General features: G+C 40.3%; 1 protein-coding gene across 1 annotated transcript in view; it reads left to right on the top strand.

Annotated features, from left to right (window-relative positions):
• Window positions 1-2,098: 2,098 nt before the first annotated feature.
• The window catches only part of tafa3a (TAFA chemokine like family member 3a), a gene marked incomplete at both ends in the record, with an annotated part of 35,786 nt that continues 15,683 nt past the window's right edge, over window positions 2,099-22,201 (top strand). Inside the window, one exon of the mRNA XM_083892662.1 lies at window positions 2,099-2,210. Within this exon, the coding sequence (XP_083748788.1) occupies window positions 2,099-2,210 (112 nt within the window). The remainder of the gene's footprint in view (window positions 2,211-22,201) is intronic.

The following is a 22,201-nucleotide window of genomic DNA, read 5'->3' as shown; positions in this document are numbered from 1 at the left end:
ATCCACAAATATCACAGTCAAAGAAAACTTCTCTTGTATCTAGGTAACACAATATGAATATTGTTCCATGTACTAATTGTGATGAGCCTCTTGACTGTCCTTCATTTCAGCACCATGGACAGTGCTGAGTCATAGTTTTGTTTCAGCTGCTGTCCTGAACACAAGCCAGTGTATGAATACATGTAAGAAATAAACACTGGTGAAGTGGTTGGTTGGTTGGATGGTTAGTTGGTTGAGTGATAACTCAGATTATGGAGCTGGGTTAACTGTAGTTATACGGTAATGCATGGCTGAGCTAAGGCTCCAACTAACAGCCAATGGCTGTTAAACTGATTACGTTTAACAGGTTCTCATAGGTAGTGAATCAAACTCAAATGTAGTGAATCAAACTTTCAGGAACTGTAGGTGAAAATTAGTTCTAGCTCTGTGGGACTGCGACTTTAGCCGGGCCTGTCCCTTACAAACAAATCAAATGATCGTCTCAAACGCTTTTGTTGGATGCTGCGGCTTTTGGGACATAATATTCCGCAGGAGCTAGACAATCCAGACAGCGCCCCGTGGTTAAGATGTAGTCGTCAAGAGAATCAAATTTGCAGTTACAGATAACATTTTTAGATGTTTCGATAAATAGAAAATTAAGTAACGGCTGCTTCACAAAAACGACGTCTCTCGAACAAGTCTGGAAAGGTGGTGTTCGGTCAAAAATGCATGGGCATCCTCAAGTTGAAATTTTAAACAGCCAATCAAATCAGGCCCACTATTTTGTCCTATCCAATGCTGTATTATGTGTAGATGTAAAAACCCAGGCTTTCAATAGTCCCTTTATAAATCTGGGGGTGCTGTTAAAGACACTGCGCCTGTGTTTGTCTTCAGTTTGCTCGCTCATAACAGTTTGATTGTGTCAGATGTCTGAGACAGCACAAAACAAGAACATCCCATTAAGATCTCACCCATATTCCGCTGTCAGTACAAAGGCACTCATTGCAAAAACATTTCCCTCACATGTAAGCCTCAGCCAGATAAGCAGGGGTTGATCTCCATGCACAAAACCAAGAGGCTGCACTGAAACGCAGTTCAAAGCAGAGCCGTGATTTGTGACTGGTTCCTCACGAGAGCGGAGGCCAGCTCTGTTGGCAGTCAGATGAGCCACTGATTGCATTGCTTGTTTCGCTCTCCGCGGGGGCCTCTGGGATGGTGATGGAGAGAATTACTGAACAACAACTCAACTGAAAGTACAAGAAGATTACCGAGCAGAGCACATTAAGACAGACCACACAAACAGCATTACTCACCTCCCAGGTAGCAGGATGACAGCAAGTGGGCGAGCCGAGACAGAGAGTGTAAACAGTCTCCATTTGTTCTGTTTCAAGAGCTAAATTGGTATTATAAATTGCAGTGTGTTTATGGCTCATAAAATTATTGTTGTATGTGTCTGCAAGATACCTGCACTGCATGCGGCGCATGCCATTATAATTACACATGAACGCAGTCTAACACTTTGTTTAATCAGCATGCTATATATCACGTGATATATCACATTTTAACGATGCGTTCTGTCAACTTGACCCAGAAAATTAACACAGATTTACCTTTCTGCTTGTGTGCAAACTTAAATATTGCTGTTATTCAGCCAAAAGGACCAGACAAATAACCATTCATGCGTAAATTCACTCCTACACTCAGTGTGGAGTCTCCATTAACTTAACCCTAATCACCATGTCCTTGGACTATGGGAGTGAAGAAGGAGTAGCCAGAAAAAAAACCCACACATTATGGGGAAGAACATATCAACAACTGACATAAGGAACCCAGTTAAACTGTGTCTTACTGCTAAACGTTTACTTGCCATAAGTAGCCGCTCAATTTGCCGCGACGTGGCTCTCAAACACAGATCTGAACGCAGATTAGATATCCAGTTAAAGACCCGTACAACTGAAATCCCTGAGGTGTTACTGAAATTGACCACCTCTAACTGCCAAGTCGAAATCTTTGTGAGCCCGTTGGCATGAGTCCAAGTGAACCAATTTGCACATCTGAGTCTTTTTTTTGTGAAGCGAAAAATGTCCTAATTCTTTTCTTTCACTGTTTTTTTTCCAGAATGCGGAAGAGGGAGCTGCAGAATATGTGCAGAAAGGCGCTGCTGCTGACCATCTGTATGATGTCTCTCTGGGGACAACTGACCAGTGCATCGTCGCACAGAAGCCACATAGGTACAATGATACACATATTTTTATCCTGATACTGAAGCTTGTAATAATTGATGTTTACATATAAAATCACATACCGTCAGCTCCACATGACTGCACATTTACGCATTTTAAGTCACGGCTAAGTAGGCAAGGCGGAAGAAGCTCACATGTATCAAGAATCTGGTGCAGATTCACGTGCAAAAGTCACTCTATGTCACGTCTCGCGTGTGATTCATGAAACGTGTGCATGCCACCCCAAATTTCCCATCATCCATTGCTTTGAGAGCTCACCCCCTGAGTTTACGACACTGAGATGTGGAATACGATCAAGGAGAGAGGCTTCAGAAGCAAGGAAGGAATTTCCAAAATAACAAGGTGATTCTGTTTGTCAGCCTTAAAAGTGGGATCAAAGGAAGTCAGAAAGCAACACAGTGTGGAGCAAAATCACCGCAGCGCTCGACAGCGATGGTGTTGACAAGAGAAGTTCAGCTGAGTTTTTAATATTTCATTTATCCATTCGTGATGTTGCACAAGGCGTCATATATCAAAGCATTACTGCTTGATCGGACCTCAAAATTGCCAGCAAAAAGCTTGTTGTTGCACTTCAGCCAGAACTAAGCCTGTCACTGACCCAGACTGAGGCAGCGCTGAGGGCAGGGGGTGTCACACAGCACAGACGCACCTCGTCTGTGTCTGAGCTGATGGCACCATTCACAAGAAACACACATCTGCAGAGGTGGAATAATTTCAATGTATTATTAACACCGCTCCTTAGCAGCAGAGACATTTCTTTCTTTTTAATCAGACAGAAGACTTGAGCTAGCGCTCATCCCTCAGCTGAACAAACCAGCTTTGAGCCAGCTCCACAGAGCCAGGTGACAAGAGAAGGGTTATGTTCCCCTTAATCTACATCCAAGACCCTGATCTTGATGACGTTCACACGTGTGTTTACACAGCCCTCTGCCCTTTAGCAGCTGGATGCAATGCAATTGTGCACTTAAAGGAAGGTAATTTCTTGCAATTTAAAAGAAAAACAATTCAACAAAATGTTTTAAAAACACTACTTTTATGGTGTATGAAAATTTGTGAAAAACCGACTTCTGCTCCCCATAACTTTGATATTTTCTGACCGATTTCATCACTTACTATTCATCACCGGTAATTTCCAGTGTTACTCAGGGCTCTGTCCTCGGGTATAGTTCATTTCAACATCTACCTGGCAATATTTTTTAGAAAATGTGAGTGAAATGGCACAGACACACAGGCGCATCGTTCAGATGTCAACACTGAGGTTACATTACGCAAATCTGCTATTCTCTCTTTTTCACCTCCATTGGTAAACTGTTGTACGGCCTCTTCAGCTGGGAATCAACAATAATGAGCAAAGTGTCTCACACATTAGTGCCAATGCTACATATCATGTTGAATTTAACAGAGCAATTATTTGTATCTCAGCTCCACATCACATGAGACTGTGCACTCCTGTCTCATCACAATCATCTGAGGCTTGTTCTTAACTCCAAATCTGACTTTGGCTCATTTCTTTAAAGTTCCTTGAGTTTTTTTTATTTTTATTTTAAACACTGCTTTTTCAGCTCTGACATTTTTTTTTGTATTTATTATTATGCATTTCTTTATTCTCCATTCTGTCTCCCCTGTTTCTGCCCAATCAGCCCAACCAGTGCACAAAGAATGCGCACGAGCAGCTCCATCTCCATCTCCATCTCCTCAGCAGGGAATTGTTCACTCCTGCATTCACCGTTTAAATAGCAATGCAGCAGGCACAGGCGCGGGCGGACTTGAAAAGGGATGGCAAGCAAAATTCTGAGTGGCTTAACTGATGTTACAGCAAAAACACATCTACAAATAATGTAAACAACAAATACAACCCCTCGACGCCTTGCGTGCTGTAGATTTAAACGGGAGCCTTAAAGATGCAGCAGCCTGTGCTCCTAAAAAAGGGATCAAAACTTTTAATTCTTGTAATTTCAGTCAACTTTAAAATCATATATGTGTTCTGTATTAGATAGTGTAGGGCTTTGTTTAGTGCACATGGGAATTCAACTATTAAGCAGTCAGCAATTCAGGCATCACAGGCAAGGAATACCAGTACAGTATGTGTGTGGGTGCATTGTTGTGTTTGTGTATGTGTGTGTGTGTGTGTGTGTGTGCGTGTGTGTGTGTGTGCGTGTGTGCATTTGTGTGTGTGTGACACGGGACAAAGACCTTTCAAAGTGATTTCCATTAATGGAAAGATGGCCTGATCCCTGGGCGTAGCAGAAACTGCGACTACACATTGAAATAATGAGCCTTACGCCACTGGAAGACAAATGGCACTCAATGGTTTAAGGGAAATATCTCCTTTTTTTTTTTTTTTTTGCTGAAAACAAAACAAAACAAACAAAGGAAAATATGACCAGCAGAAAACTTTGAAAGAGCATCAAAACTCACTTCCAAGGCAAACAATGACATTATATGTGCATGTGATTTAGGTGTTTTCCAAATGTATGTATCCATGTAAGAAATGGAAAAGCTGCTCACAGCATATATAGATATATCATATATTTATTTATATTTGTATATATATATTTATATATTTATATTTTTATATTTATTAATATATATATATTTTATAAATTATTAATCACGTATTAACACCTTATTCTACATAACCTCATTTGACCTCTATTACGACATGAATTAAGATTTTTCCGAAATAATGTGCTAATACGTGCTTAATATTTACTAATAAAGGGCTAGTATGCTACTTATATGGATGTTAGTAAGCACCTCGTTTTTTTTTTTAAATAAATGTATTTATTAATTTTTGTTTGCAAACTACAGCATATGAAACTAAACATTATTACATAAAAGACAGCAAACTTTTCTCCCCGTTCTCCCTCCCATCCCCTCCTAAGGTGTTAAAACTAAATTAAATTAACATAGACATTGGAGAAAAAGGAAAATAAATGAGCACCTAGTTAATGGTGAATATGTGTTCCTTAATAGAAAGTGTTATACACATTTGTGCACACAGTATACTTTATATTATGGGATTGGGACACATAAAATCTAAGCTTGCAAAAATGAAAAATAAAAACTATATTTCAAACCCTGTTTTTGATGCCTTTGGCATCTCTGAGTGCGATGAGCAGATTGTGCACTAATTGTATGCGGTGCTTGTTCAATACCCATCTCCTGCACATTTCAACAGGCTGTGGTGTATTTTTAAGCCAGAATTCAAACTGCTGCTGATGGTTACTAGCAAGGACCACACCATATCAGTATGCGAGTTAAAGGATTCGATTCCAATAAATACATTGGATGTAGAGCAAAGGGACTTAGGTGGATATTAGTCTGGAGGATAGAGGGGGGAGGGGGGGGGGGGGTGTTCCGTAGATCAGGTGAAGTGAGACTTTGAGTGGGGTATTTTTCTCAGCGTTGTTCAACCTTAGCTGATCACAGAACCCCCAGAAGATGAATGAGATGTGAAAGAGGTTTGCTCATACTGATGAGAAAGGAGTGAGGAATGGAGAAATTTACTGCACGTGGAGATGAGCAGAGTGAAGAATGAGGTAGGAGCGAGGGGAAGGGAAGGTCAAAAAAAATTTATCTGACAAACGGAGGATCACGGGTTAACCAGATATTTTGAGTCTTGACAGGTGATTAAAGGAGTGGTTCAAAAATCCCATTAAAAAAACAGTGACAGCACTATTGTAGTATGTATTGTTGTATTGCTGTATGACATAGACCCTAGGAGTAGAGTGGATGCAACGCTGTTAAATCATTTAACGAGTCTGCGGTTCGTAGATCTCGCCCTGTTTGGGGTGGAGAAAGTAGTTCCGGGTTTTAAACCACAAACATGCATGCACATGTTATGCTAACAACAATATGTCACGTCACAGTTTGGCACTATTTTCTGGCCGGTATGCCCGTTGCTTTTGGCAATAAGACAATGCTCCTGCTTTTTTAGCCACACTGCAGCTCATCATTCTTGCAGTATACACTATCATGTTTACTTTTCACCCTCTCGTCTAATCAATATATGTAATATTTTCTGAATGTATTTGATGAGTGCTGTCGACTGACTGTGGAGTATAGTAAGTCCCACTTGTTTGACTGCAAACATGTTGGACAGACCATTTAATCTTCAGGCTAACGTGACTCTCTCTCTCTCTTTTGGTTTTTGCATTTGTCCCTGCTTATGTTGTGTGTGCGCTTATTCCTTTGATTTATTAGGAGAGTGAGAGAGAGGGAGAGAGCCAACACTAGTCCCCTGGCCCCATTCTCCGTGTGCTGCACTGACGCTTAGGTAATCACGCAGCCTGTCCCTGAGCTACAGAGGTCAGATCAAGGTGGACCCAATAAACAAACCTCTTTAGCCCTCGTGTTTATTGAGGTGGGGGCTTCGCCAAAGCAATTGAACCTTTCACCATATAGCCCTGACTGGAGCATGCTGGGCTTGCAGCATGCACACATAACCCCCTGTAATAAGACCACTGCATCCCCCGGAGCACCATCTACATTCATTAGCTAGTCATGAAAGAGTGGAGATGGAGAGACTGTAGAGAGAGAGAGGGGAGTGGTCTGACGAGACAGTGAGCAAATACAATTACAGGTACTCTGCCTGTGCAGTTTGTTTAGGTCTTGTAGATTTAGACTGATGATGATGCAACCGGGTCTTAAAGGAACCACAGCTATTCAGACATGTTTTTCTTTACAGTAACTCATTCTGTCTCTCTGTGGTTCGTTGGTCATTGTCTGTAACGGCATCTGCTAAAATGTGGTAAGGAGGAAATCGGGCACACTTTCCCCATCGAGGCCTGTTGATGCTCCACCGTAACGATATAAAAATGGTCTCAGCAGTGTCGTGAACTTGCATTACGGTTTTAAAATATAAGATAACTCAAAAATTCAGTATACACTGCTTGAATCAAGGTCCTATTCTTTATTCACGCACACAAGGGGACATGCAGCCATATTAATGAGATGAAACTATGCAGTGGCTCTCATTTGAATTCACTGGAATATTTCCATATTTGCTTATGGTAGACTTTCTAAAAACGGTGTGATGCATTCTAATAGCTCGTCCTCAAGCTGATTTTCATGCTTCAGGGTTTTTTTTCCCCCTCTATTCTGTGTAAATTGGCTTTACCTTCTCCCCCTTCTTCGTCTTCAGTGTTTCACTTTAGGATTCTCCAGAGCTCAAGTCTATGGCAAAATCAAAAAAAATAGTGACATTGTTGATACGTTTAAATTCGTTGATGCTTCATAAACGTTTGAAAGTAGAATATAGTTTTATCTATATCGAACTTCCCGTGGCAACCTGGGCATGCAAGGATGAGTGAGTGAGGAAGATTAGAACATATCATTTCTCTGTTTCACTTTGTTTTTTTTTATCATAGTAATAAAATGTGTTCATTTTTAATATTCAGTCCTTTTTTTGCATTACAGAAATGCAGTACAGACATATTTAGCAGACTACTTTATCGAAAGCAAAAATCTATTTGATACTGAATAGTATGATTGTCTTAAGTGAGTGAACTCACATTTACTCACTGACTGCAGAACAAGCTTGTGGTTTGATGGGCTTCGTTTTACCCACAGAAATTCAAATGGAGAAAGATTTTGGTGGAAGGTTTTGTTCCAAACCCACTGGACCCGTGCACTCTCTGTACATTTCCCACCTCATTATCTCATCAGGGGCTTTGGTGCATGTGTTCTTCCAGTGTACTGGCCCAGGACACACAATATATTCTGTATCCAGATCTCTGTTGTTATGTGATAGCATACACATCAGCTTGCATGCTCAGACAGCAGGTCAGTGTGGAACCCATGCCCTGGGAAAGCATGACATTATACCAAACAGTGGCAGAGCAGGTCACCCCCACCCTGGGGATGTGCTGGGATGCTGCCGGGCGAGCATTCGTCCTGACATTTGGAGAGCAGATGGACGACACTTTGGCTGCCCGAGACAGCAAGTAGAGGGAGATTGAGATGGAGATGTTAGGCTGTTTGAGATCGTGCTGCGGGGATGATAGGGGTCAGATTGTCCCATCTCCTGGTGGCAGCTATAGAGATTAGAAAACCATCAAACGTCCTCTGCGATACACATCTGAATGGCAGCTGTATAGATGAGTCATGAGTGGTTGTGTGTGGCCTTGGTTGTATCCTCTCTATATGCGATGTGTAGCCAAAAGATGGGAGCAGGGGGAAAGTGGATGTGTTTGGAGAATTTCAATAGGTTCACTGTATTCACACACTTGGCATGTACTGTAGGTTTTGTCATAAAAAAAAGAAAAAAAAAAACATCTAATAAATGCAGAAGCAAAAAACCTGAAAGTTTTAGTTTCCATAGATCACACTGTCTGAGATGATAACAGTGCCCTCAAGTAAAGTGTCAAGAAAAAGGAATACTGATGAAAGATGGTCTGTTGTTAACATCAGTTATTGACATTGTTGTTTTGCTTTGACCCAGTGAACATAAGACATCTGACCTTGTCTGCGATTGTGCAGCTCAAAATTTATGACCATGTCTAGTGTGAGCATGCGTAGGTGATGGAGGCTGCCTGCACATGTGAAAGAAACAAATATGCAATATTATATTAGTGCATTTTATGCATAACGCATTTCTAAAATGTACTTTTATTAAACATACCCCTCCTCCATGAACCCTTTCCTTTCCCAAGCATGCATGGTATCTATGTGTCTATGTCTGGTATTAATCCTAGTATTTGTTACATGCTGGGCCTTGAAAGCAACACAATGTAGGATTTCAACCATCGCAACTAAATACTTAAATGCCTAACCTAAGCCTAAAACTAAACCTAATTCTATACCCTAACCCTATAAAAGTCCCCTAAAGTCCTTGTAAGGTCAAAATGACCTCACAAAAAACAGGTTTGAATCAACATCTGTCCTCACAACCAACTACACACACACAGAGAGACACACGCGTACAATACATAACCACAAAGCAGTGTTTATTAGTGACAGGCAACATAGTGATTCTCAGCACATCTGATCAATCCTAACACTGACTGGGCCGACGGTAGAATCTGCTTCTGTGTTTCTCTGCAGCACAGAAGATCCACACTGTGTTGGAATCAGATATGCCAGCAGTTGTCCGTCTCCATTTCCTCTCAAATTACAGCTCACATGTAGAACCATTAACTCTCACCATTTATGAGTTACCTCTAGCCATTGTAAAACTCAAAGAAATGAGGATATATATATATAAATATATATATATATATTGGATTTTGATAGAAATCGTAGGAGAGCCCGGTGATAACGATTGGAGTTGATGAATGCAATTAGTGGTGAAGTGCTAACAGCATGGCGGTAATTGGTTCTTCCAAACTAAAAGCCTGCCCTTACCCAGCAATTAGAGCAACCTCCTTTAAAGTTAGTCAATTGTATTGCTGTTAATGGTCTATGCTTGGTTGAAGCTTAGCATGAGGAGGTACAGTGCTTTCAAATTTGCCACAGCTTAGTTTTTTTTTTTTATCCTGGGGTTTCTGTGCCCTGCTGAAACTTGTGTTTGAATGTGTTGAAGAACTTTTGGGGAGATTTATTCATTGGTGCGTCACACGATTGTCTTTCAATACATCAGTTATTGCAGAATAACTGCATCATGATATTGTTCTTATTGTGGACCATGTGTTGCATGTTGTGTAGCATCGTCTTCTCACCCATGGTGAACTAACAACAGTATGGTACAGACCGTAAAAAACTAAACAATGAGTTGTAAAATGCTGAACTGCAGAGTGATGGGTGATCTCAAACATTAAACACCATTGATCTGTTAAATTATTAATAGCTGCCTCATTAAACCTTTGGTCAATTTATTGATTATTTCATCTTTCAGATGTACATAAAAACACATTTAGAATTCCTAATGTCACCACTCACTGTAATCTAGAAATTCCTCTGAGAGAGTTTATTTTCTTCCTTTTTTTTGTTGCTCTACTGTCATGAACACAAGTGAAGACTCAAACAGCAGTTGTCTGTAATATTTGTATATTACTTCAAAATGTCTAAAAACATGTCAGAAAAGTTTCATGCCCTCCCTAAACGCCAATTCCCTGTACTTACGAGTACAAATGTGTTGTCCCCGATCGGGATTTAAACATGCATGCCTTAACAGCTGTCCCCTGAAAGATCCTTTTACGTGCAGTTTTATAATTTAAATCCTAACAGACATTTACGGGCGCTCATCCGTATTCAGGTAATGTTTGGGTAGAAAAGTCGAAGGAAAGCTCGTCAGCTGTTCAGCCTTGAGTACAGTTTTCTATTTTCTTTTAAAGTAATTCTACGCTATGGCCTGATAGTTATTCACCAGAGTCTGGATGCTGACTGAATCAAGTGAAATATAAGCTTCTAAAATGCAGTCTATCAATTGCTTACCTCCGTCTTCCAGCTGCGCTCCATGACTTTTTGCCTTCTGGCTCACATCTCCCCACGAATAAAGTGCAGTGCAGAGTGTCCATATCAGACCATAAAAATGGCAACTGAGGCTCAGCATCAAGTTTATGTGAATGGACTGGAGCATAAAATGTAATGGGTGGAACCATTGGACTTCTAGTGAAATGGCTTTTTTAAAAGGTTTGTCGACATATTTTTCAGCAAGATGGTCTATTAAAAAGGGGGACATATATACTGAGCTGTCAGTGACTGGACAGGTCAGACGCTCCTTAATAGTGTCCTCAGGCAGCCTGCAATTCAACATGGGGATCAGTGCCGGTGGCTGCCGCACCACTAATGAGATAATATTGTTTTCTAGGGCAGGGGTTGATTCAGAGCCACTGGTTAAATATACCTCTCTGTTACCAGCATTGTTAATGTGATTACATGACAGCTTGATGTAGAGGGGAAGGATCTCTGATACTCGGCTATGAGTAATTTAAGTGGACCATTCTTCAAATATTCTTTCTAGACTCTGCTTCTTGCTGTACTTTTACCACAGCCTGTTGTCTCCGCCATCTAATGAAGACGGATCTGTCTGCAGTGCAAATCATCGTGGCTCAGTCCTTGTTGCAGAGTTGTACAGTTCTTGTGGCAAACCTCACCTCCCTGCACCGCGTTGAGTTAAACCAGTCGTCTGTTTCGCGACACTGTGCCTGTCACTCACCTTTGAGAGGATGAAAAAAACAAGGGAATCCAGTTGGCGAGTGGAGACGTCAGCCATTTAGAGCAGACATGACATCCACTTGACAGATAAGCTGCATGTGTGCATGTCAGATAAGACATCAGAGACAGTGGAGGATCTCTGTCTCCTCTCATGTCTGCCTCTACGGAGCCCAGCGACGATGTGATGATGCTGAGCATGGAAGGTTTTGATGACCCTTTTAGAAATGTATGAGCAACATATATACCTATATACTGTATATCTATAGATATACTATACTAACTTGAATTTGGTGAAGTTGCATGTTGCAGCTGAATATCCCTCTCCTCACCCTTTCCTTCCAAATGTGTTGGAGAGCCTTATGTAGCCTTCAGTTAACATCAAAACACACAAAAATGTTGTGCTCTTCTAAATAATGAAAAAGCATAATTATTTTATCTGTTGAGTTTCTGTCAAATTACATCAATTTCATCAGAATTTTACACACTGCACCGAGTTTCTGTCGACTTTTTTGCACAGCCACAACCCTTTTTATCCCCCCCCCCCAAAAAAAATAGAAACTGGAAAATACATTTTGTAAAATCAGCACTACTGCAGCCAGAGGGGATTATTATTAATCCTCGAAGTTCGAATTTTTGAACATCTTTCCAACTGTACTGAAGTGTTTAATTAGTGTCATTCTTTTGACTTTAAGCCTCTGTCCTCCAAGAACTGTTCGCATGATGGGCATGATTGTTCTGCTGCAATGAATAGAGTTCCATTTCGAAATAGGACGTTAGCAGAAGCTAAATGGCCAATAGCACTTTTCACTTCAGCATTATCCAGCTGTTGTGAAGCGTTTCATGGGTTTTCCACAAAATGTCACAAAACATCACTAAGCCACAGTCCAAGCTCAGTCAGGAGAAACTCCATCGAGCACTGCAAGAATTGACCTTTCACTCATGGGTGACTCGCAGATTTTGGTACATTACCTTTCCATCAGGACTGTTTTGCATATTGCAAATTTGTTTTGTGAACTGTTTTCCTTAAAGTAAATTTGTCTCAAGTTTTATAAAAATATTACTTAGTAGTATTTTTCACTTACCGGCCAATATCCCCACATCTGAATGTTAATCCACATACCTGCAGTGATAACCAGGATGTCACCAACAACAACATCATAAAATTATGAAAAAAAGGACTTTTGAATGGCTCATTGTTACGACGGGTCAATGCATTCTCATACTCAATTTGACAGAAAACCATATATGGTTAAATTGAAACGGCACCATGATGTTCTACATCTTTGTGACTCACAGGGTGAGGAACCGTGTTGCAACAACACATTCTTCACAGAGGACTTTGAGTCTGTATTCTGCTCCCTGGATTTAATAACTTCAGTAGCCTTTCTATTATAAGGCTGTATGATTCCTTGAGGGACTCCAACTGATCAGTCAGTGGTCGGCTCTAACATGGTGGCAGCCAGATGAATGGCACTGACATGGACTTGATCTAAACCACTAAAGCTTACACCAGGGAAATGTGAGAGCCCACTCATCTGTCTCTGCATCCCTCCTCTCTGCAGACTGTACTCAGTCAGTAAAAGATTAAAAGTAAAGGAAACCTCTCTTTCCTTGTACTATAAACAGGCCTGTGAGGCTAAAGACTGATGACCCAGCTACATTTTCACTTTATTTTGGTAACTGAAAGTCTCCGTGCTGCTCCCTTCTGCTGTTGCCTCAAAATTTAAAAATAATACAGCACCACTGACTGCGAGTGAGCAAACTGTATGCTGTTTTGCCAGCGTTAGTTTTTCCTCATGCTTTCTCTTGTATACATTTGAATAAACAGGGACACTAGAAAGAACAGTGCCATGCCCTAAAGTCTACCCTGCCTTATCATCTCAACTGTATGGAAAACCTTAATCTGGGCACTAAGACCACAGGAAAATGTTGATTCGGTTGTATTTTCCAACAGACCAGTGGAATAAACCCCTGACGACGGGTTTCAGGCACTTTTGCATTGGATGTAACAGTTCTTTGCTCCCTCAAAATCCTGAAAAGAATCCTCTTATTTTACAAACTGGGCCCTTTGTTACTGTATAAATGAATGGTACTTACAAAAGCTTTTAGAATCAGTCCAGTAGATCACCTTCAGTGGTGGCCTTGATGTGGCAGCAGCGCTGACAACATGTCCTGAAGAGGCAATTGTGACAATAAAGGAAATGTCCACATAAAGTGAATTTTTTTTACACTTTTTACATTTGTTACACTGTGTATTTCTGTGTTGCGTTATGTGTGTGTTATTTAATTCAATTCAATTTTATTTGTATTTCGCCAAAGCATAACATTCATTATCTCAAGGCGTTGCACATAGACAACATCCTGGAGAGCAGAGAAAACAAACAATTCACACAATGAGGAAACACTAGGCATCAGTGGAGAGAAAAAAACAACTCCCATTTTAACAGGAAGAAGATATTTCTGACAGAACCAAACTCAAAAGATGTGCAGCCATCTGCCTCGACTGAAAATGGGTGACAGAGGAGATAATAATAATAGACTCGAAACTGGATCTGGATCCTGCAACCTGCAAGATTAGGACACACACACAGATAGAGAAAGAGAGAGCGAGAGAACAAGGTTAATGACATACAATAGAGTCAAATAATTCATACCCAGATCAATTGATATTTAATGATTTATTCATTTAAGACCCTGTTTTCCACATCAATAAAGTAAGTGGCCAAGCTTGTCAAAACAGCTTTGCGTTCTAGTACTTCAAAAGTACCCTTTGCAGTATTTCTATTTTCTATAAACCCATTGTTATAACGGTCTTTCTTAGCATGTTTAAGTATGTTTTAATTAATTTCTATAATCCTTGTACGTTGCCCTTTGTTAGGGGATTTATCAAGGACGTGTTATTCATTCTTGAAATTACAGTTTTTATTATAAGTTAATAACAGTTCAGAAGTGAATCATATGCTGTGCTTACATCTTCTACGTCAACACCTATCCATTCTTCTTTTGGTTCAGTCTTCAACTTATTTATTGATTCCTCAGTTCTTACCCTTACAGATTTTGTTCTCTGAGGGCCCATCACTACCAGCGTGTGCTGCCACATTACACATATACTACCCCTTCATTGTTGTTGCATGTATGGGCTGATAAATACTTAATTGTGGAGGTGTAGAGCTCTCGTTCTCTCTCTCAGATCATTCGATTTTACATTATGCTGAAAGGTTTTCATGGCCTTGTAGAGCAATAGTGACAAAACATGCCACCTACTTCGGCTTTAACCTGAGTAAGTATTGTGTAATTATATATAATTATAACTGAAACTTAAAAAGGACAAAATAATGTGACAATAGCATATATGTTATTGTCACAATTTTTTGTCCTTGTGGACATACTAATTTCCCTTCAGACTGAAGTCCTTCTTCAATGTCTTTTAGACATGAGCTTATTTCATGGGTCTTGCTGGTCCTGATTGTCAGCTCAGCAGGTTTACACCTGGGAAGAAATGAGTCAGGCTTTTCTGAATACAGTAATCCATTTAAACACTGGTCTTGTGAGACTTCTCTTCATGTTTCTTGCCAGAAGAAAGTAATGAATGTTTCATAAGCCAGTACCTCACTGTGTCTCTGGTGTATTTTCTGCCACCTTTAAAGGTGTTTGTGTGTGTGTGTATATATATATAAATATATATATACTGTATATATGGCCATTGAATTGTTTTACCCATCTGTTAAAACCCTTCAGGTGGAACTGGGAGTTTTTAAAGAGAGTAACACAATCAAGAGCTGGAATGAGTCATAGTGAAAAAAGAAAGAAAGAAACAGGTTTTGCACTTGATAGGCTTTACATTTGACTCCAGGTATACCTCGAAATGTTGGACGGCCAACAAGAGCATGTGTGGTGGAGTACTTCCATTAGAAGCTGTGAAAAGAGAACACGGGATGGTTTAAATTTGGATTTATATTTAAATGTGGAGCAGACAACACAAATGAATGTTGACACTCATCTGACCACACACAAGGCTTTGAAGGACTAGTTAAAACAGTTAGGCTAGCTTTACACGACAACGATCTGAACACAAACCGCAAAAGTGGCGTTGTGTTCCCACTTTTTATTTCGCGTTTAGACGAGCGTCTTTGGGTGGAAATCTGCATGCACACAGTGAAAAAAAAAAAAGTGTGTGAAATTTGATGTAGTATGCATGCCAGGTGGCTAGGTGGCGCTGTGAAGCACTGTCATACAACAACACCAGGAGCGCACGCATGCGCTGAAACGTCCTTCTACTTCCCTCTAGTAGCGCTGAGTAGCCCACAGTCGAAAACCAAAACATTCACTCGGCTTAATTGCTGAAATGACTCCTGGATAGGTATCAGAGCAGCTAAGGCAACGTGAATGTCCGACTGATGGATAATAATCCCACATGTTTGTTGTTGTTTGTCTGTACTGCACATGGATCTGACGTCAACGCGTACAGGAGGGATAGCCAGCGTGAACAGCTCAGAGAACACTTTTGCGTTTTCAACCCTTTAGACGGGAACGCGACGGCGGATCGTTTTTTAAGATTTCCACTCTGGAGGGTGGGTTCATTTCTTTGCGTTTTTAAGCCCCAAGAACGCCGTCACCGTCTAAACGAAAGGCACATCTGATAAAGTATTTTGTCGGTTTGACCTGGGAGTGTTGTCGTGTGAAGCCAGCCTTAGTGGGGATATAGCCAGGAAGCTACGTAACTGTCGAAATAAAGAAAAGCACTCTAGCCAAACTCACATTTTGAAAGGTTTAAATGTAGAGAGGCTGTTGATAGACACTTGAACACTTCCCTCAGTGTGGTCAGATGACTGACCCAGTCTCGGGAAGATACAACAATGTCCTCTATTGAAAGTAAGGAGCATTACACATATTCCAAACGGCATGACTGTGTACTGGAGGAAATTATCAGGAGTTATGAAAGCTGAAATTACTGAAGCTCTGGGAGTTAAAGGAACTTGCCAATATCTCTATCATATCAAGTCAACTGACAAGCACTTGCATGACTGATTTAGTCTTATTACAGTACCTGCTTGACTCTATCAGCGATTCGTATTACAGGCTCTCTGCTTTGCCGACTAGCTTTGTCAGTGAAGCAGAATCGGCCACATGTCCTAAGGCCAATCAAAGGCCACTGCAATTCTCTCAAATGCACTAAATTAGGAATCAAGTCCTCACTCCTGAGATATCGCCACCAAAGCTACATATTTACATCGAAACCTTGCTTGTGAAGTTTTTTTGTTGTGTGAAGGTGCGGAACCTGGCAATGTTTGCCCAGCTGAAATTCTCAGTGCGTCGTCTTCTTCAAGCTGTCATAGTTAACTTCCTTTTCAGCTTCTATTTCATGCTCACACATTTGCAGTTGAAGGTCATAGTCTGTTTTACGCACCCTCGCCTTTTTCTGTGTGCCTATAGCTGAAGGCAAGCGAGGCAAACCTTCAGTCTGTGATCAATACTGGATCCATGGGCCTCTGGAGAGAAAGCCTCAAAATGATGCAGAGTATCAGGAGGGGCGTCACTCTCAGTCATAGTCCCTGGAGGTGTTGCTTATTATCTCCAGGGGAGGAGATGACTGACCCGGCTAAGGCAACATCATCAGAAACTGTAGCCTTCGGCTGGGTTGTCTCCACAGGAACTGTGAGGACCTGTAACTCAATCCATTCCCCCAATAGCTTGTTTTTGATTTCTTATGTAACATAAGTTTGTTTCTGTAGAGTGTGCACTCCTGTAAAATATGCTGCAGTTAGTGTGTGAGGCTTTTTGAGTCTGCTGTATGGGTTATTGTTTGTGGAAAAAAGGGTACAATTTGAATCCTTACTCATTCATTGGGCGTCTCTATTGAATGGCCTAACAGTCATGTCCTGGCTGTTTTCACCGCTTTGATCTGCCTCTGCATTTGTTGACTGAAAAAGGCTGGTTGACAGTACGCTGCACGAGGCCAGTCTGACACAGAAAATACACGTTGTATGTTTTGCCCTCTGTCTTTCTGTGTTGAAAGCTGACAGAAGCGGGACTTGTTGCTCCACGCCTCAGTGGAGAGAAGAAGTTTGTTTGCTGTCAGGCTGATTCATCCACTCATATCAACAAAGCGCTTGAGAAGTAGCGTTTGATTTGACGTTAATTCGACTGAACATCTTTCAATGCGACCTCCCGTCACTGTTCTGTGTGTCAAGTGGCCTTGTTTTATCTCTGCACTTGATTAGTACTGTTTTATAACCGATGGGCTGATTCAACTTTTCTTTTCATCCACACAATTTCAACTCTCTGAGCAGAAAGCCAGGCTGTTTATAAGTCTTCAGATGATTGTTGTGTCACCTAATGTTTGGTTCTCCTTGGATTAATTCCTCTCTGTGTTTTAGCAGCTAATAAAGAAATTAGCCGATCAGCCTTTTTAAGCTTTTATGTTATTGAATCAGCATCAACACTGAACGTAAAAATAAATGAATAGAAATTAAGATATACAATTTCCTTTAATCTGCGCTTATATAACTTTTATTGCTTTATATTTTCCCAAGGATCCATACTTTGTCCAAGCACTGTTTTTTGTTAAGGAACTAACCAAAAACTAGAAAGTACCAAATTATTTTCCTCTTAAAAGAATAAAAACAAGAATAAAATGAACAATTATGATAATTCTAAGGCAAAATCGGGGCCACAGTGTTGGTGTCGTGGTTTGCACTCTTGCCTTTGCAGCAAGAAGACCCGAAAGGGCCTTTCTGCATGGAGTTGCATGTTCTTCCCGTGTGTGCGTGGGTTTTCTCCGGGTTTTCCGGCTTGGTTGTTTGTCTCTATGATGGACCTGTCCAGGTTGTACTCCACCTATCACTCTATGTCAGCTGAGATTAACACCACTCCCCCTCCACCCTCATGTGGAGGATAAAGCGGTAGAAGATGGATGGAGGGATAATTCAAAATCGCTGGAGCACACCAACACCTCCATTAATTGACAAACCTGCCTGGGGTCCAATATTCCTGAGAGTGAGGCATAAACCCACCTTCAAAGGTGGTTTCTAAGTGACAAAGTGATATTCAACCATCCCTAAATAATGGCAGGCTCAGCCCTGTAAGATGCTCATTTGAGCATTTCAGGAGCATTAAAACAATGGAAGACTGGGATTGAACCAGAATGGCAGTACAGTCGTCTGTGCTGTTGTCAGGCCTGTCAGCAGTATTCTATATACTGTAGATTGAGGACGAGTGATCACTGAGCAGACAAGGCAGTGACAAGGTACGATTGTGGCACCAGATTCTTGCAGTGAGTACAGCTAGGATTGCAAACTAGTTTCATCTTTGACATATTAAATGTTAAAGATGAAACTAGTTTGCAATGATGCAGGTCCCACTCAACTTAGACAACATAGTTTTCCATTCAGGTGTCAAACTGTAGCTGCCTCATCTGTCGATAGTCTGAGGGCAGCACCAGCTTTGTCGTTTTTTATGTCACATTGTAATGATCATTGCCAGTTAGCTTGGAATGATATGCCTGGAAGTTCATATATTATCAGCAAGCTGTCAATGAGTTTAACTGTGCTTGTAATGCGCAAGCTTGTCTTGAGTAAACCTGGTGTAACAGACCTTTTTTTCACAACAGATATTTCTCAACATAAAATAGTTGGACAAACACAGGGTTTACAATAATTTTAAATTAGGGTTCCACCCTAGTTTTAATAGAGACAGCATCATGCTACTGTTGTGTAATGAGTGTAGCATGAGCAAAGGGTATCTCACACTAAATACTTGACACGTCTGTAGTTTTTTTTTTTTTTTAAAAGAGAAAACATTATTTTCTGTATTTGTTCCAATAAAGAGAGAAAGGGTTATACTGCATTATTTTATATACAAATAATGTGTTAATTTGTGCCTGTAAAAACTATGCTGAGCTAATCAACTCATCCACATAATGAGAAGAACCATTCTATAGAAAACTCCATCTAAGGAGAAATATTCTACCCTTATGTCGTGTATTGCAGAGAACAGCATCATTAAACATCATAAATTGAAATGTGACATTTGAAAATGGTGAAAGTCAGCCCATTGAATTGAAAGTTAAAGTTATTTTATAACAAAGATGTCTGAACCCAGTATGATTCAGTTTTTTCATTTGGTTATGATGCTCCTTTATCAGATTACAATGATTGTGCCTTTGCATGATAGTCATAAAAGTAGTCTATATGTCTGCAGTATGCCAATGGATCTCAGGTCTTTTTATACATGATCTATTTTGGAAAGCACTTTTTCAAGGTTGTAACTTTTATTTGTGCGTCCCCTCGATGAACCTAATCTATCAGGGAGAGAAATGTAGGTGGTAGACATACAGTATCATAAAAAGAGAGAGTTGATTCTGGCTGAGAGATTCCTGACTCTTTGGGTCATCCACAGTTTTATGACATGCAACAAAAAGTTACCGTTTATGTCTTGCACAGACACCCCCACAATGGGCCTTTTTTTTACCTGTTGCCCAATGCTCCCAAGTGAGCCCATAAAAGATTTAAAACCACATAGTGGCACAAACATGATACAAGTTTTTTTTGGGGGGGGGGGGGGGGGAAGGTGAATATAATGCCTGTTGTCCCTTTTTGTGGGGAAAATCTTCTGGAGGCCTCGCCACAAGTCTGAAGCTATTCTGTCAGCAGCTGTTGCAGTGATATGGGAACACTAAAATACACTGATAAAAACAGGCCTTTTTTTACTGCAGATGTTTTGATATGTCACAGTCAGAGACATGCAGGTGGAAATAAAATAAATAATGTCTGAATTCCATTTAGCTGCTTCAGATTTATTGTTTTGATTGTTGTGCATGCTGGTTTGCTATCGTGTCAGAGTCCCTTGAAACTAACAAATCCAAAGTCAGTGATGCATGTAGCTTTTCCTCCTTTTTTTTTGCCTTGCATTGACATTATCTGAAGTGAAAAGGGCATGTGAATAGTTTGTAGAAAGATATTTTGTAGTGGATGTTGTGTTTGAGTTGGGTACAGACGGAAATACATTACAAAAAAATGACAGTTTTTTTTAGTAACTCATAATCTTAACACATTTTTGGATAAAATAGCACAATATATGATAGTTTTCTCTCATAGAGAGAGTTTAAACAGGAACAATGTGAAGTTGAATGTGAATATGGAGCCAGCAATGAGCTAGTGAGCTCAGTCCATATAGAACAGATGTCACCAACTATATTTGTCGAAGGGCCAGAATTTTTTCTTGACAAACACTTTGGGGGCCAGACATTCAAATAAAATTAAATAAAATGTACTTGTTTGCCTAATCATTTATTGTAGTTTTGATATTGACATTTTTTTTATTTCCAACAATTAATGTTAAATGAGCGTGGCAAAATTGTCCTCATTTTTGAATCCAAACAAAGTATGATCAATGTTGTCCATTGCTTGGTTATTACACTACGACGACTGGCAACAGTTACCTCCATGGTTCTGTTCAAATGTGGTGAAATCTGTCTGTCAGCAGCTCTTAAATTTATCGGTTAATAGTTGATGTCTAATATTTGCCTCGATTTAGTGATCAAAGGATGTCAGTTGGTAAGAGTACCTATATCTTGTATAGGTACTCTTACCAACTGACATCCATCCATCTTCTACTGCTTCATCCTCCACATTAAGCTCACAGCGGGCGCTCGTGCCAATCCCAGCTGACATATAGGGTGAAAGGCAGGGTACACCCTGTGCATGTCTGCTGATAGTAAAAGATGTGATGAGCTGATACATACCTGCTCATATATTGTCTATTTTAGGCCCTGTCATCATGAAATAGCACATTTGATCTTGTTAGAGGCAGTAACACACTGTTGCAGAGAAGTGTTAATTGGGTTTTACAAGTTGTACCTGATGTGATCTGACTTTATCTCCACTGCAGATAATTGAATTGCATTGACATTATGGTGTTAAAGCGCTTGTGGAAAAAGGTTTGAAAAGGGTTTGCAAATGTGACGCTAATTGCTCTGCCTTTTTGGATGCTAAGTCATAGATCAGCTTAATCTGTTTTGTACTTTGGTATTATTATTATTTTGTAGATGTGGATTTATCTGGTGCATGTTTTCTTTCACATGCAACCATGCAAACATTGGACAATTTTAGGTGTCAATCACACAATATCCAGGCCCCAATCCATGCCACTGTGCTTTATTTTCTATTTGACTCTGAACGGAGGCGTAATTTACAAAATTGCACATCATGCTGTTTTGAAGAAGACCTAAAACTCCCCAGGACTGAAGTGAGTATAAGATTATTTTTTTGAATATGTCATTATTCATTTATTTACAAAAAAAACATTTTATTATTGTTCCTGTCACATCCATTTTTATTCATGTTTTTCAGTTTTGTCCAGTGTGTTTCCTGTTTTATTTTGTGCACCCATGTCTTGTCTCGTTTCAGGTAGCTTCACTTCCTGTTCTCCAGTGTGTCCCGCCTGTAATCGGCGTCTGCCCCGCCCTAATGTGTTTCACCTGTGCCCAGTTGTCTTCCCCCAGTATATAAACCCCTTCCCTTGCACTCCTTCCCTGACAGTTTGTCCTCACAAATTGGTTTGTGGACTTTTGACTGCTGCCTTTCACCTTTTTGTATACCTTTGTAAACCTGTTTTTGACCTCTGTGCACTGACTTTGGACTGATTAAAGGATATTGATTTAACTCTCTTGTGAGGTTTTGCATTCGAGTCCTTCCTCCTTGACCCAGTTTTGTAACAGTTCCATGTCAATTGAAAAATGAATGAAATTGGCATGTTTTTGCTGAAGTCAGGTATATACTCTCCATGTCAGCAATAGGATGAATGCTGCACTTCATGAATCCCCTGTTGTGCTTCTATGAATGTATTTTGTACTTGATGAGCCAGGTGAGGCTGATATACAG

This window comes from Microchirus variegatus, assembly GCF_963457635.1.
Source record: "Microchirus variegatus genome assembly, chromosome: 7".
Classification (NCBI taxonomy): Eukaryota; Metazoa; Chordata; class Actinopteri; order Pleuronectiformes; family Soleidae; genus Microchirus; species Microchirus variegatus.
The sequence above is the reverse complement of the archived record's forward strand: the minus strand, read 5'-3'. Positions and strand labels throughout refer to the sequence as shown.